This window comes from Macaca fascicularis, chromosome 8 (assembly GCF_037993035.2).
Source record: "Macaca fascicularis isolate 582-1 chromosome 8, T2T-MFA8v1.1".
Lineage (NCBI taxonomy): Eukaryota > Metazoa > Chordata > Mammalia > Primates > Cercopithecidae > Macaca > Macaca fascicularis.
In genome coordinates this window covers 150,352,702-150,366,734 of record NC_088382.1, presented here as the reverse complement: position 1 = coordinate 150,366,734, position 14,033 = coordinate 150,352,702, and the positions used below count along the sequence as shown (strand labels likewise).

General features: G+C 43.9%; 1 protein-coding gene across 50 annotated transcripts in view; it reads left to right on the top strand.

Moving 5' to 3' along the window:
- PTK2 (protein tyrosine kinase 2) overlaps positions 1-14,033 on the top strand; it is a 356,961-nt gene that overhangs the window by 251,841 nt on the left and 91,087 nt on the right. For all 50 annotated transcript variants that reach the window (XM_073999554.1, XM_073999553.1, XM_073999548.1 and 47 more), the window contains 2 exons: positions 2,832-2,916; positions 8,530-8,630. In XM_073999554.1, coding sequence (XP_073855655.1) covers positions 2,832-2,916; positions 8,530-8,630 — 186 coding nt within the window. The remainder of the gene's footprint in view (positions 1-2,831; positions 2,917-8,529; positions 8,631-14,033) is intronic.

Here is a 14,033-nt window from a genome sequence, read left to right as displayed (position 1 = left end):
TTATTAAATCTAATTTTCTCTTAATTCATTCTAGAATAGCTTTTTTCTAGATTTATTTGTTAAGATATTTTAAATGTCTACTAGTTGTTATTAATTCAGAGCCTAATCATGGATCTCTTGTCTAGGCATAGTGGTCACAGGGTGCTATTTTCATTGAACAATGAAAAACTTCTCTCTTCCTTAAATATTGCCTGTATTTTACAGAAGATTTTAAAAATCTATTTCGAGTAATTACAGATTAGTAACTTTTCAGTTTTTAGAAAAAAGCCTTTGCACATGTTCTGGTCTTACTTACTTTGAACTGACCCGTTTTCCAGCAGTCTGATCTCTGTAACTGGCCCTTCTGACAGTTGAGCATTCCCCATACCTCTGCTGTCCGCTTTAGTGGCTGCTAGCCGCATGTCCCATTCACCAAACTGATGGCTGAGCCTCTTGATCTGCTCGTATGTGGCATTTTGTGTATTTGCCAGCTATGAAATCTTATGCTTAGCATTCATTTGAAACCCTAGGTCTTTAAAGAGCAGTATTTTGTTTGCATTTCCTTAGACTGTCTTAATAAAGCACCATATTTACTGAGTATTTGATTAGTTGACAGGATTGATGATGGTTTTATGGTCTTATGGAAGATTTTGTTGCTCTGATCATCTATAGAATGGGCATTTTCTGTCAATTATACAGTATACCAACCGTACGATTTTCTCGTATACCTGTTACTTGCCGCCAGCCCCATATTTAGCTGGAAAAAGAATTCATGGTCATGGTCCTAAAGAAGTATATAGTCTAATTAAGGAAGACAAGACTAACTCATTCAAAGCAAAGTGGTTATATTTTAGCACAGATATGGTTACTGATTCTAAGGCTGTAAACTCAAACATTTAGTAGATAGATATTCTGAGCTCTTGTTCACATTCTGTGTGAGCCAACTACTCTGTCCTCCAAGGGCCATGTCACCATTACCACCTGAACCCCTTCCTTGAGGCATCTGGCACATGGGCATGCCTCCTCCGGAGGTGAAGAAAGGGACTGCAGTCCCTGAGCCGATGAGGCAGTTCTCTTACCATTCAAATTTCTCTTGTTTGAAAATGTTTTATTTCCTGGAAACATATAGTATACAACTAGTGTGAAGTCTAAAATAAATAAAGGTACTTAAAGTATTTTGAAAATATGCGACAGCTAATTTGTTAAACAAAACACAATTTAAGGTATTTTTAAAATATGACACATCTAACATATTAATGAACATCTGCATTTAAAAGAAAGATATTAATAACATTAATTCTACAATTCTTTACTGAGCATATAATATGCATCAGCTATACTAATGGGGATTTTTTGACACAGAGGACAGGCAAGTTACTTGCTGTCTTGAAACTTACATTTTAGTGATGGAGAATAGACAGTAGTTACGTAAATGACAATATTATCTCTGTGTTATGTATAATTATAATATATAAAATGGTGTTAAAGACAGTAATAAATGTACATAATGACTTTTTGGCTTTCAGAGCAACACATTTTCTTGGTTTGTCTCCTACCTTCCTGGTCATCCCTTCTCAGTCTCCTTTGACATTTTCCGCTCTTCTCCCTGACCTCTTCATGTTGAAGAGCTTCAAAGCACAGTTCTTGGACCTCTCTCATCTCTCTTGGTGATTTCGTCCACTCAGATGAGCTAGGCTACTTCTGGATTTCTATGTCCAGTTCAGATTTCTCTCTTGAACACCAGTGGCAGTATCCTACTGGTCACTTCACCTGTGTGACTTGGCTGTCTTACTGACATCTCAAGCTTATTACATCCCAAGCCGAGCTTCTGATCTTCCCCTTGCATCTTGTCAGTTTTTCTGGTCAAAAACCTGAAGTTGACTCTCTCACACCTGCATCATGAACCACCTTTGCCCTAGCTTCAGAGTATAGCCAGAATCTCAGCCCTTCTCTCCACCTCCACTGCTAGCATGTTTGTCCAAGCCACCATCACCTGTCACCTGGGGTACTCTGGTAGCCACCCATAGAACTCCCTGTATCTCTAAACTTGCCTCTCTGCAGCCATTTCTCAGTACCACAGCAGAATGGTCCTTCAAAATTTTGGGTCAGGCCATGGTACTCCAATGTCCAAACCCTACCTTCGCTCTCCATTTCACTTGAGTAAAAGCCACATCTTTCTATTGGCCTTGAAGACCCTGTGTGGTCTGGCCCCTTTGTTCCTCTCTGACTCTGTTATCTTCACCCTCCTACCTTCCACCCTCTGTGCCAGCCTCACTGGCTTGCTCATGTCCCTTAAGCACACTATGCACTATTCCCTGCTGTTCCTTAGCCAGCTCCCTCTCCTCCCTCCTTCAGTTTTTTGCTCTTGTCTCATCTGCTCAGTGAGGTGCACCTCATACAGCAGCCTCCATCCCTGTCTCCATATCCTGATCTGCTCTCTCCCTTTTCTGTAACGCAGTTACCTTCTAACATACTATGTAATTAATTCCTTATTTATTCTCTGTGTTCCTCACTGGAGTGTAAGCTTGACAGGTACAGGGACTGCTGCCTCTGCTATTCACCAGTGTATCCCAAGCACTTATAATAGTACCAGCCACATGGTGTATCTTCAATGCATGTTTGTAGATGAATGAATAAATGAATTGCTGTAATGTTTCACATGCATGACCGTTTTTCTCAGGGGATTTTATACTGAGTGTTTTTAAGTATTCCTCTCATTCTTGAGATTTTGCCTTTCTGATTCTGTCTGGTCCATAACCCACATAGTTGCAAAACAGACAGCTTTTCATGAATCGATTAATATAGCAAACCTTTTTGCATGTGTGTGTGATTCTATAATTTCCCTAACACAGGAGAATCCAGCTTTGGCGGTTGCAATTAAAACATGTAAAAACTGTACTTCGGACAGCGTGAGAGAGAAATTTCTTCAAGAAGCCTGTAAGTTTCTAGAAATTTCTGTGGAACTCCATTTGATTTTCTATCTGTGAAATCCAAAATGTGTCTAAAGAAATAAGAAAAATGATGTTTTGACTTTTAGGAGACAACTATGTTTATTATTTTGCCTTGCAAATTAATGTCTAAATTTGTATAAGCACCTATCTACAGATTTTTCCAGGTAAACCATCATGTTTTATGTATAAAGGTAGATTGATGTACATTTCCTTTATACTTCGGTACTTATGCCATTACACATCTTTGCACTGGAATTGGTGCAGATATATAAGCGATCCTAATCTTGATGCTGCCCAGACTCTGGGAATGTAGAGGTGAGCATGACACACGCAGTCCCTGCCCTGATGGAGCTCATAGACTAGTGAAGGAATAGGGCTCTATGACCATTCCCCTTGTCCTGCTACAAAATCAGAACAAATCACCCAGGCCAGGTGCGGTGGCTCACGCCTGTAATCCCAGCACTTTGGGAGGCCAAGGCAGGAAGATCATCTGAGGTTAGAAGTTCGAGACCAGCCTGGCCAACATAGTGAAACGGTCTTTACTAAAATTACAAAAAATTAGCCGTGCGTGGTGGCATGCACCTGTAGTCCCAGCTACTCAGGAGACTGAGGCAGGAGAAGAGCTTGAACCCCAGAGAGGGAGGTTGCAGTGAGGCGAGATAGTGACACTGCACTCCAGCTTGGGCAATAGAGCAAACTCTGCCTCAAAAAAAAAAAAAAAAGAAAGAAAGAAAAAGAACAAATCTCCCAAAAAGAGGCCAGGTGCGGTGGCTCACGCCTGTAATAAGTACTTTGGGAGGCCGAGGTGAGAGGATTACTTGAGCCCAGGAGTTTGAGACCAGCCTGGGCAACATGGTGAAACCCCGTCTCTATGAAAAAATTTAAAAATTAAAAAAATTAGCTGGGCATGTTTGTAGTCCCAGCTGCTTAGGAAGCTGAGATGGGAAGATCACTTGAGCCTGGGAGACCCGTGTCGCAGTGAGCTAAGATCGCGCCATTGCACTCCAGCCTAAGTGACTGAATGAGACCCTGTCTCCAAAAAACAAAACAAGAGAAAACTTCATGCAAGAAGAGACCTCAGCAAAGGACTCTTCTGATGGCTTCCCAGGTAACTTTAGCTAGAAACAGTTATCTTTTTTTTTTGAGGCAGGGTCTCTCTCGGGTCTCGCTGTGTCACCTTCTGGACTCAAGGGATCCTCTCATCTCAGGGCTGCAGATACCTGGCACTACAGATGCACGCCACCATATCCAGCTAATTTTTTTTTTTTTTTTTTTTGGAGAGATGGGTTTTTGCTGTTTCCCAGGATGTTCTAAAGTTCTAGGCTCTGCCTGCATCAGCCTCCCAGGGAGCTGGGATTACAGGCATGAGCCACTGTGCCCAGCCCTTAAAAATAATTTTCTCCACCTCCATTCCTCTGACTCTTGGTTTGTGCCTCCTCTGAAGAAGCTAGCTTGAGTGAGCTCTGCATGAATAGGTCTTCTTTCCCAAATGTAAGCTCTTCAAGAGCAAGAATCTTGTACACATCAACCTCTTCCTTAACTGCCCTCAAGCGGTGATTTTCCTCTTCCTCCTTTCCTATGGTTTGCCTCTTGTCATGCTTCAGGCCCCAGCTTAAACATTACCTCCAATAGAGAACCTTTTTCTGACCACCATATTTAAAGTCTTCCCTTAGTATTTTTTGTCACATAAGACTACGATATTTTTCTTCCTAATGATTCCTAATTAAAGCTACATTGTTTACAAATGATTATTGTCTGTCTCTTCCTCTCGTCCTCTAAGGCCTTAAGCTCCCTGGGGACAAAGACCATGTTTGTTTTGCTCACCACTCCATACTCAGTGCCCTGTACAGTGCTTGACACCTAGAGAACACCTGGTAGATGTTTGTCATTCTGGTGTCCTTCATTATGTGTGCATCAAATGAATGCCTTCTGCTTTCTGTTGTAAATATTTACCACCTAACAGTCCAATAAATTGTAATTCATAGAGTAAGCCATGTGGTGACTACATTAATTAAGTCTCAGTACATCCTTAATCCTATTCCTGAATCTTTGACTTAAGATACAAGAGAAGGCCTGGCCAGTGACTTCTGTCTTGACTAGTTCATTTCTACATAGCACCTAGGCCAAGAAAACAGACCACATCAGTCATCATCACCCAACACCATGTCTGCCTTACCTTTGCTGGTATTCTTGTGCATTTTATATTTTCAAAAATGCAAATTTTAAAAATTGGTTATCTCTTCCTAAAATTCTGAACAATTACTGTGTTGTGATTTTGTAGGACTTTGGAATTGTCATTACAAAAATCAGTTACATCGTTTTATAGGAGTAATCAAGTCGGGCTAATGTTTTTGTCTTCGAGAGGGTTACTCAGCAGTTATTTCAGGGAAATATGATAGATGCACTGTATCTAAACTTCTGTAGGGCTTTACCAGGCTATGTATAAGAGAGAAAATATGGCCTCGATCAGGAATAGTTAAATTTTTTCTTTAAAGGGCCATGTAGTACATATTTTAGGTTCTGCAGATCATGCAGCCTCTGTCCCAAGTATTCAGCTCTGTCATTGTACATCCATAGACAGGACAGAAAAGAATGAACAAGAATATGTTCCAGTAAAACTTTATTTACAAAAGCAGATGGCAGCCCCTGGGCCTTAGCTTTCTGCCCCAGATTGGTATATAATAAGGTAAACTATTCTATGTGTTGATTTTTAGTTCAGTTTGGATAGAGTTTCCTAGTGGCCACAAGACTCTCTTAGCCTTGTGCTGGTTTGTATTTCTAATAATTACTTCTGAGGAAATATGAAAGGCTTGATAATTATATGTGAGAATAATGTAAAACCAAATGTTAAATAGTTACTTATATTAAATTGAAAGTAGAGTTGTAGTAAATATGCTGGGTGCCTGAATGTTTATCCAGAAATATCACGGTATAAGCAATGAACTGAATGTGTCAAGGTGAGATTTAATTACATGTTTTGGATTATATGCTGGGTGTTTACATTATATGGGTTTTTGTTGGTGGTGTTTGTTGAAAAAAACTGCCAGGTCCTGTTCTTGGAATATGAGGGAAAACTTGTAAAACACATAAGTGAGCTAGATAGAACACCCACTAATATTGTTTTGCCCATTTCAAAGTCTTTGCCCATTTCAAATTGATCATTCCTCACAATGATCAATACCAGCTGCTCTGTAACATGTTGGCAATATTACATGTTGATCATATTTTTAAAATTACTTCTGTTATTCTTATTTCCTTGCTTGGCATCAGAATTATTTTTCCCCATTTTTATAGTCGTGAAATCAGGTGTTTTTGGACCCACTGGACCACGTCACCTTCAAAATCACTTCCAGTTTTGAGATCCTATAGTTCTGTGAATTCTGTCCTGTCTTACTAATCCTAGGATACTGTGCAAGTAACCTTAGCCCTGACATTAGAAATTATAAATGCATACACCTTAACATACATGTCCACACACAGATGTGTATGTCTCTATGCAGTGCCCTCTTGGTCATCTTGGCTCAATTAGGCAGTCAAACTCATGTTACTGCCATAGGCCACATTTGGCATCAGACACTCCTGAGAGTACTACATAAAGTATGCCAGAAAGGCAGCAGCTGGCATTTCTCTCATGTGAAAGTCCTCACGGCTGTCCTGGAAACTTTTTTTTTTTTTTTTAAGACGGAGTCTCAGTCTATCGCCCAGGCTGGATGGAATGCCGTGGCACAATCCCGGCTCACTGCAATATCTACCTCCCAGGCTCAAGTGAGTCTCCTGCCTCAGCCTCCTGAGTAGCTGGGGCTACAGGCGCACACCACCACACCCAGCTAATTTTGTATTTTTAGTGAAAATGGGGTTTCACCATGTTGGCCAGGCCGGTCTCAAACTCCTGATCTCAGGTGATCCGCCCACCTTGGCCTGCCAAAGTGCTGGGATTACAGGCGTGAGCCACCATGCCCAGCGGAAAATCTTTTTTAGGGCCCTGAAAGCAACCATTTAAATTTAAGAGGACAAGACCACAGTGGTGGATGCAGGAACAATTTATGTCCAAGATAGAAATCTTTCGTGAGTGCCCCATGGGTTGTGCTTCCAGGATCTTGCAAGGAACACACCCAGTTACCATAGTCTCCACACTCAGGGCAGCTTCTAGCTACAGCTTTCCACCAGGTATTTTTAGTCCCATTTCACTTCCTCCCCCAGCAATTTACCAGTCAAGAGTGATTTTTACTGTAAAGATGGTTGCTTACTAAATGAATTACACACTCCTACTTATCAGATTTCTAGAGGAAAACCTAGGAATCTAGCCCAAGGTCAGATCTGTCCATAGGAAAAAAGAAATGATCCTCTTCTTCTTTCTTCTCCTCCTCTTCCTCCTCCTCCTTCCTTCCTCCCCATCGTCCTCCTCCCCTTCCTCTTTCTCCCCTTCCTCCTTCTCCCCTTCCTCCTTCTCCCCTTCCTCCTTCTCCCCTTCCTTCTTCTCCCCTTCTTTCTCCTCCCCTTCCTTTTCCTCCCCTTCCTTTTCCTCCCCTTCCTTTTCCTCCCTTTCCTCTTCCTCCCCTTCCTTCTTTCCCCCTTCTTTCTCTTCTCCTTCCTTTTCCTCCCCTTCCTCCTCCTCCCCTTCCTTCTCCTCCCCTTCCTCCTCCTTCCCTTCCTTCTCCTTCCCTTCCTTCCCTCTCTTCCTTCTCTTCCTTCCCTCCCTTCCCTCCCCTTCCTCCTCCTCCTCTTCCCCCTCCTCTTTCTCCTCCACCTCCCCTTCCCCCTCCTCTTCCTCCTTCTCATCCCCCTTCTCCTCTTCCCCCTCTTCCTCCTCTTCTTCCTCCTCCTCCTCTTCCCCCTCCTCTTCCTCCTTCTCCTCTACCCCCTCCTCCTCCTTCTCTTCCCCCTCCTATTCCTCTTTCCTCCTCCTCCCCCTCCTCCTCCTCTTCCCCCTCCTATTCCTCCTCTTCCCCCTCCTATTCCTCCTCTTCCCCCTCCTATTCCTCCTCCTCCTCCTCTCCCCCTCCTCTTCCTCCTCCTCCTCCCCCTCCTCATCCTCCTCCTCCCCTTCCTTCATTCTTCTTCTTCCCCCCTGCCATATATGCAGAAGGAAAGAAGGGTTTTTCTTAACAGTGGTTATCTTACACCTCAATAGTAGGACATACATTTTTGTGCCAATTTATGCCCATTTGTGAGCTGAACTGACCTGTGGAGTTGAGTTTAAAGTTCCCCTATTGCCAGCCTTATGTCTTAATTGAATTAGTCTTCAGGAAAGCTGAAAAGAGTTTTCAGAAGTATAACTAGGCCGGGCGCGGTGGCTCATGCCTGTAATCGCAGCACTTTGGGAGGCCAAGGTGGGTGGATCACGAGGTCAAGAGATCGAGACCATCCTAGCCAACATGGTGAAACCCCATCTCTACTAAAAATACAAAAAATTAGCTGGGCATGGTAGCGGGCGCCTGTAGTCCCAGCTACTCAGGAGGCTGAGGCAGGAGAATCACTTGAACCCAGGAGGCAGAGGTTGCAATGAGCCAAGATTGAGCCACTGCACTCCAGCCTGATGACAGAGCGAGACTCCATCTAAAAAAAAAAAAGAATAACTATGGAGAACTTTTTTCCCTAGTAACAATGCGTCAGTTTGACCATCCTCATATTGTGAAGCTGATTGGAGTCATCACAGAGAATCCTGTCTGGATAATCATGGAGCTGTGCACACTTGGAGAGGTACTGTGATCCCCAAACCTTACCTTCTGGACTCAGTGTTTGATATCTTTTGCTTAAGAAAGGGAAATATAAACAGTTTATATCTTGGATTTTCAGGAGAGTTCTGATTTAGGATGTGTCTCGTGTGCGTGTGAAGAGACCACCAAACAGGCTTTGTGTGAGCAACAAGGCTGTTTATTTCACCTGGGTGCAGGCGGGCTGAGTCCAAAAAGAGAGTCAGCAAAGGGTGGTGGGATTATCATTAGTTCTTACAGGTTTGGGGATAGGTGGTGGAGTTAAGAGCAATGTTTTGGGGACCGGGGGTGGATCTCACAAAGTACATTCTCAAGGGTGGGGAGAATTACAAAGAACCTTCTTAAGGGTGGGGGAGATTTTAAAGAACCTTCTTAAGGGTGGAGGAGATTACAAAGTACATTGATCAGTTAGGGTGGGGCAGAAACAAATCACAATGGTGGAATGTCATCAGTTAAGGGTATTTTCACTTCTTTTGTGGATCTTCAGTTGCTTCAGGCCATCTGGATATATATGTGCAGGTCACTGGGGATATGATGGCTTAGCTTGGGCTCAGAGGCCTGACATCCCTGTTTTCATATATTAATAAGAAAATAGAACAGTGGTAAAGTGTTGGGGCGGTGAAAATTTTTGGGGGTGGTATGGAGAGATAATGGGCGATGTTTCTCAGGGCTGCTTCGAGTGGAATTAGGGGCAGCGTGGGAACCTACAGTGGGAGAGATTCAACTGAAGAAAGATTTTGGGGTAAGGGGTAACATTGTGGGGTTGTTAGAAGGAGCGTTTGTCGTGTAGAATTATTGGTGATGGCCTCGATGAGGTTTTGTATGAATTGAGAAACTAAACGAAAGACACAAGGTCCGAATAAAAGAAGGAGAAAAATAGGTATTAAAGGACTAAGAATTCGGAGCACCCAGGACATCCAATTAGAGAGTGTCCAAGGGAGTTCAACGTTATTGTTTGCTTGATTGGCGAGTTTTTGGGCACTATCCTTGAGTTTTTTTATGTTGTCATATGCAAAGCCAAATTGATTTAGGTAAAAATAATACTCTTCATTTTACAAAGTCCTCCTTTTTCAGCAGTGAGTAAATCAAGGTCTCAGCGGTTCTGGAGGACAACTGCACCTAAAGAGTCAACCTGGGCTTGAAGAACAAAGTTTGTGAGATATCTGTAACGCTAGCAGAGAAGTCATTAGAGGGGCTGTGGAATGTTGTGGCAGCGGTTGAGATGCCTGCTATTCCAGTTCCGAGTGCAATAGTGGAGGCAGAAAGTCCTAGACCCACAAGTAAAGGGATTAGTGGGATGACTCTTTTTTGTTGTGTTGATATCACGAGGGGAACAGGCAGTTGTTCGTTCCCATCTGCAAACTGGATTTTGGTGGTAAGGAAGACTAAAGTACATGTGCCTGTCCAGTTGGCAGGTAGGCACATGTAGGTGGAAGAGCCACATAAAGAGAAGAGACCTTGTGCCAGGCAGAACTGGAAATGTAAAGTGAAACGGTGAGAGGGTGTCCTGACAGAGGAGTCCTGCACCCCAAATCCTAGAGCTCCAGCAAGGGCAGCAGCTGTTAGAGGTTGTAATGGGGACTGATGGTGCCACTGTGTAGAGGGAGGGGTTCGGTTTTCATGGTGTATGAGAAAGCTCATAGTGTCTACAAGTAACCTTTCACTGCCATTCATGGGGCTGGATATAAGCAAGCAAGAGGAGGGGCTAGGAGGAGATTCAGACGAGCAGGGGGAGGGTAACCAAGGATGGAGTGAGATGCAGGGTAAGTGTCTTCCTAAACAATAGTGACTGCCAGTGTTTTTGAGTTTGTCAGTAATGATAGAGGGCTTATCTATAATGCAAAGTTGGAACGCTCCCATCTGTTTGGTAATGTGTGTGGCTGGGTTCTGGAGATAAAAAGGAACATTTGGACAGTGGAAGGTTGCCTAAAGGGATTCCAGGAGGCTGTTGTCGGGAGATGCATAAAGGAGCGGCAACGGGGATAGTTGTTTGTGTGGTTGGGGTCCAAATATGGGGGGCGTGGAATTGACATAAGGAGAAAGGTGCCATAGGTAGATGCAGAGAAGTGTGGCAGCTTGTTGGTGTGAAATGTCTGGGGAGTTCTCACCAAAACTGTCTAGAAAGTAAAGAAGTTCCTCAGGCGGGTAAAGATGAGGACTTTTAAAGGAGGTTCTGAGGTGCAGGGAGACGGGAGAGGTAGCCCAGTCGGCCTGTAGAGTGGGGATGACTGTAAAAACAGGAAGAAAGGGAAACGCATAGCCAACAATTCTTTGCTAGAGAAGGATTGGAGGCAGTGAGGAGAGTGGGTGAGATTAATAGTATGTTGGAGGTAACTAGGGAGAGGTAGAGAGTGGCATAAGAATAGGAATGAGAATAAGAGTGAGTATAAAAGTAAAGAATAGAACTTCATCAGGGTGGGAGTATTGGAGGGTCCCTTGCCACTGAAGATCTTCTTTCTGTCCACTTCAAGAGAGACTTAAGGGTGGTGATTTGAGGTAAAACCAGGAGCCACTAAATACCAAGAGCCTGAGAAACTGAGGTGGGAAGGCCAAACCGAGGAATTATGTCTGTCAGAAGGGAGGAAATGACCGCAGTGGCCTTCTCAGACCCTGTGGGAAAGGCCTCTACCTATCCAGTGAAAGTGTCTACCCAGACCAAGAGGTATTTTAGTTTCCTGACTCAGGGCATGTGAGTAAAGTCAATTTGCCAGTCCTGGGCAGGGGCAAATCCCCAAGCTTGGTGTGTAGGAAAGGGAGGGGGCATGAAAAATCCCTGAGGGGTGGTAGTAGAATAGCAGATGGAACACTGAGAAGTGATTTCCTTGAGGATAAGTTTCCACGATTGCAAGGAATTGAGAGGTGCTAAGAGATGGGCTAGCGGCTTATAACCTACATGGAAGAGCTTATGAAATGACAACAGAATAGAATGGGCCTGTGAGGCTGGAAAGAGATATTTTCCTTGATCCAAGAACCATTTGCCTTGTGTGGGATGAGATTGATAGGTGGAAGTTTCAGTGGTGGAGTAGGTGGGAGTGACCAGATGAGGAGAAAAACTGCTGTAAGGGATAGGAGTTGGAATGCAGCTGCTTTTTTAGCTACCTTATCAGCATAAGCGTTGCCCTGAGCGATGGGATCTGATGCCTTTTGATGGCCCTTGCAGTGTAAGACTCCAGCTTCCTTTGGAAGTAAAGCGGCCTTGAGAAGAGTTTTTATTAAAGAGGCATTAATGATGGAGGACCCTTGTGTAGTGAGGAAACCTCTTTCAGCCCATATAACAGCATGGTGGTGCAGGATATGGAAGACACATTTAGAGTCAGTATAAATATTGACGTGTAATTCCTTTGCAAGAGTGAGGGCTCAAGTTAAGACAATGAGTTCAGCTTGCTGAGAGGTAGTGGAGCGGGGCTGAGAGGTAGTGGAGTGGGGCAAAGAGGTAATTTCAATGATAGATGTGGAAGATACTATAGCATAGCCTGCCTTTGCTGGTATGTGGCAATTAGGCCTGGTGGAACTGCCATAAATAAACCAAGTGTGATCAGGAAAGAAGGAGGAACAGGAAAGAAGGAAATGGAGTGAATGTCAGGTGGATCAGAGAGATACAGTCGTGGGGGTCAGGTGTGGTATCAGGAATAATGTGGGAGGCTGGATTGAAGTCCGGGCCAGAAACAGTGGTATCTGTGGGAGACTCAACAAAGAGTGAATACAGCTGAAGGAGCTGGAGAGCAGAAAGTATATGTGTCAGGTGGGAGGAAGAAAATAGATTTTGCAGGTTATAAGAACTGTAGAGAGTGAGTTGAGCATAGTTTGTGATTTTGAGGGCCTCTAAAAGTATTAGGGCAGCAGCAGCCACCACACACAGACATGAGGGCTAGGCTAAAACAGTAAGGTCAAGTCGTTTAGACAGAAAGCCTACAGGGCGCGGTCCTGTCTCTTGTGTAAGAACTCCGACCACACAGCCCTGCAGTTTGGCTGTGTGTAATGAAAAGGGTTGGGATGAGTTAGGGAGAGCTAGTGTGCGGGCAGCTTCTAGGGCTGTTTTTAAGGAACAGAAAGAGGAGTAGCAAAAGGATTTAGGATCTGTGGGGTCAGCTAGGTTTGGTTTTGTGAGTTTATATAATGGTTTTGTTAGGATGGCAAAAGCAGGTATCTAAAGGCGAAAGTATCCCACCGTGCCCAGGAAGGAAAGGAGTAGTTGTTTTGTAGAAGGGGTTGGGGTTTGGGAGATTGGCCGGACACAATCAGCAGGGAGAACACGTGTATTTTCATGCAGAATTATGTTGAGATAGGTAATGGATGAGGAAGAAATTTGGTCTTGACTGAAGTATTGGGGGCTGTCCTTGAAGCCTTGCAGCAGTACAGCCCAGGTAATTTGCTGAACCTGATGAGTGTCAGGGTCAGTCCAAGTGAAAGCAAAGAGAGGCTGGGATGAAGGAATAGTAAAGAATAGTGCAAGGAATAGTAAAGAAAGCATGTTTGAGATCCAGAACAGAATACTGGGTTGTGGAGGGGTTGTGGAGGGAGGTATTGAGGATAGGAGAGTATATGGTTTTGTCACCACAGGGTGGATAGGCAAGACAATTTTTTTGATAAGGTGCAGATCCTGAACTAACCTGTAAGGCTTGTCTGGTTTTTGGACAGGTAAAATGGGGGAATTATAAGGAAAGTTTACAGGCTTTAAAAGGCTGTGCTGTAACAGGCGAGTGATAACAGGCTTTAATCCTTTTAAATCTTGCTGTGGAATGGGATATTGGCATTGAGCGGGGTAAGGGTGATTAGATTTTAATGGGATGGTAAGGGGTACATGATCCGTCGCCAAGGAGGGAGTAGAGGCGTCCTATACTTGTGGTTTAAGGTGGGAAGATACAAGGAGAGGATGTGAAGGAGGCTTTGAACTGGGGCAAAAGGTGGCATCGAGGTGTGTCTATAGCCCAGGAATAATAGTCAGGGAAGCAGATAATTTAGTAAAAATGTCTCGACCTAATAAGGGAGCTGGGCAGGTGGGGATAACTAAAAAGGAGTGCATAAAAGAATATCGTCCAAGTTGGCACCAGAGTTGGGGAGTTTTAAGGGGTTTAGAAGCCTGGGCATTAGTATCCACAACAGTTATGGAGGCAAAGGAAACAGACCCTTGAAAAGAGGGTAATGTGGAATAGGTAGCCTCTGTACTGATTAAGAAGGGGACGGATTTACCTCCCACTGTGAGAGTTATCCGAAGAAGCTCCGTGTCAGTGATGGTCCAGGAGGCTTCTGAGGCTATCAGGAAGCGTCAGTCTTCAGCCACTAAGGCGAGAAGATCTTAGAAGGAGACAGAGCCTTGGGCCAGTTGGACAGTCCAATCTCCAGTGGCGTCCCGCACAGATGGGACACAGCTTAGGAGGAATCCCGGGCT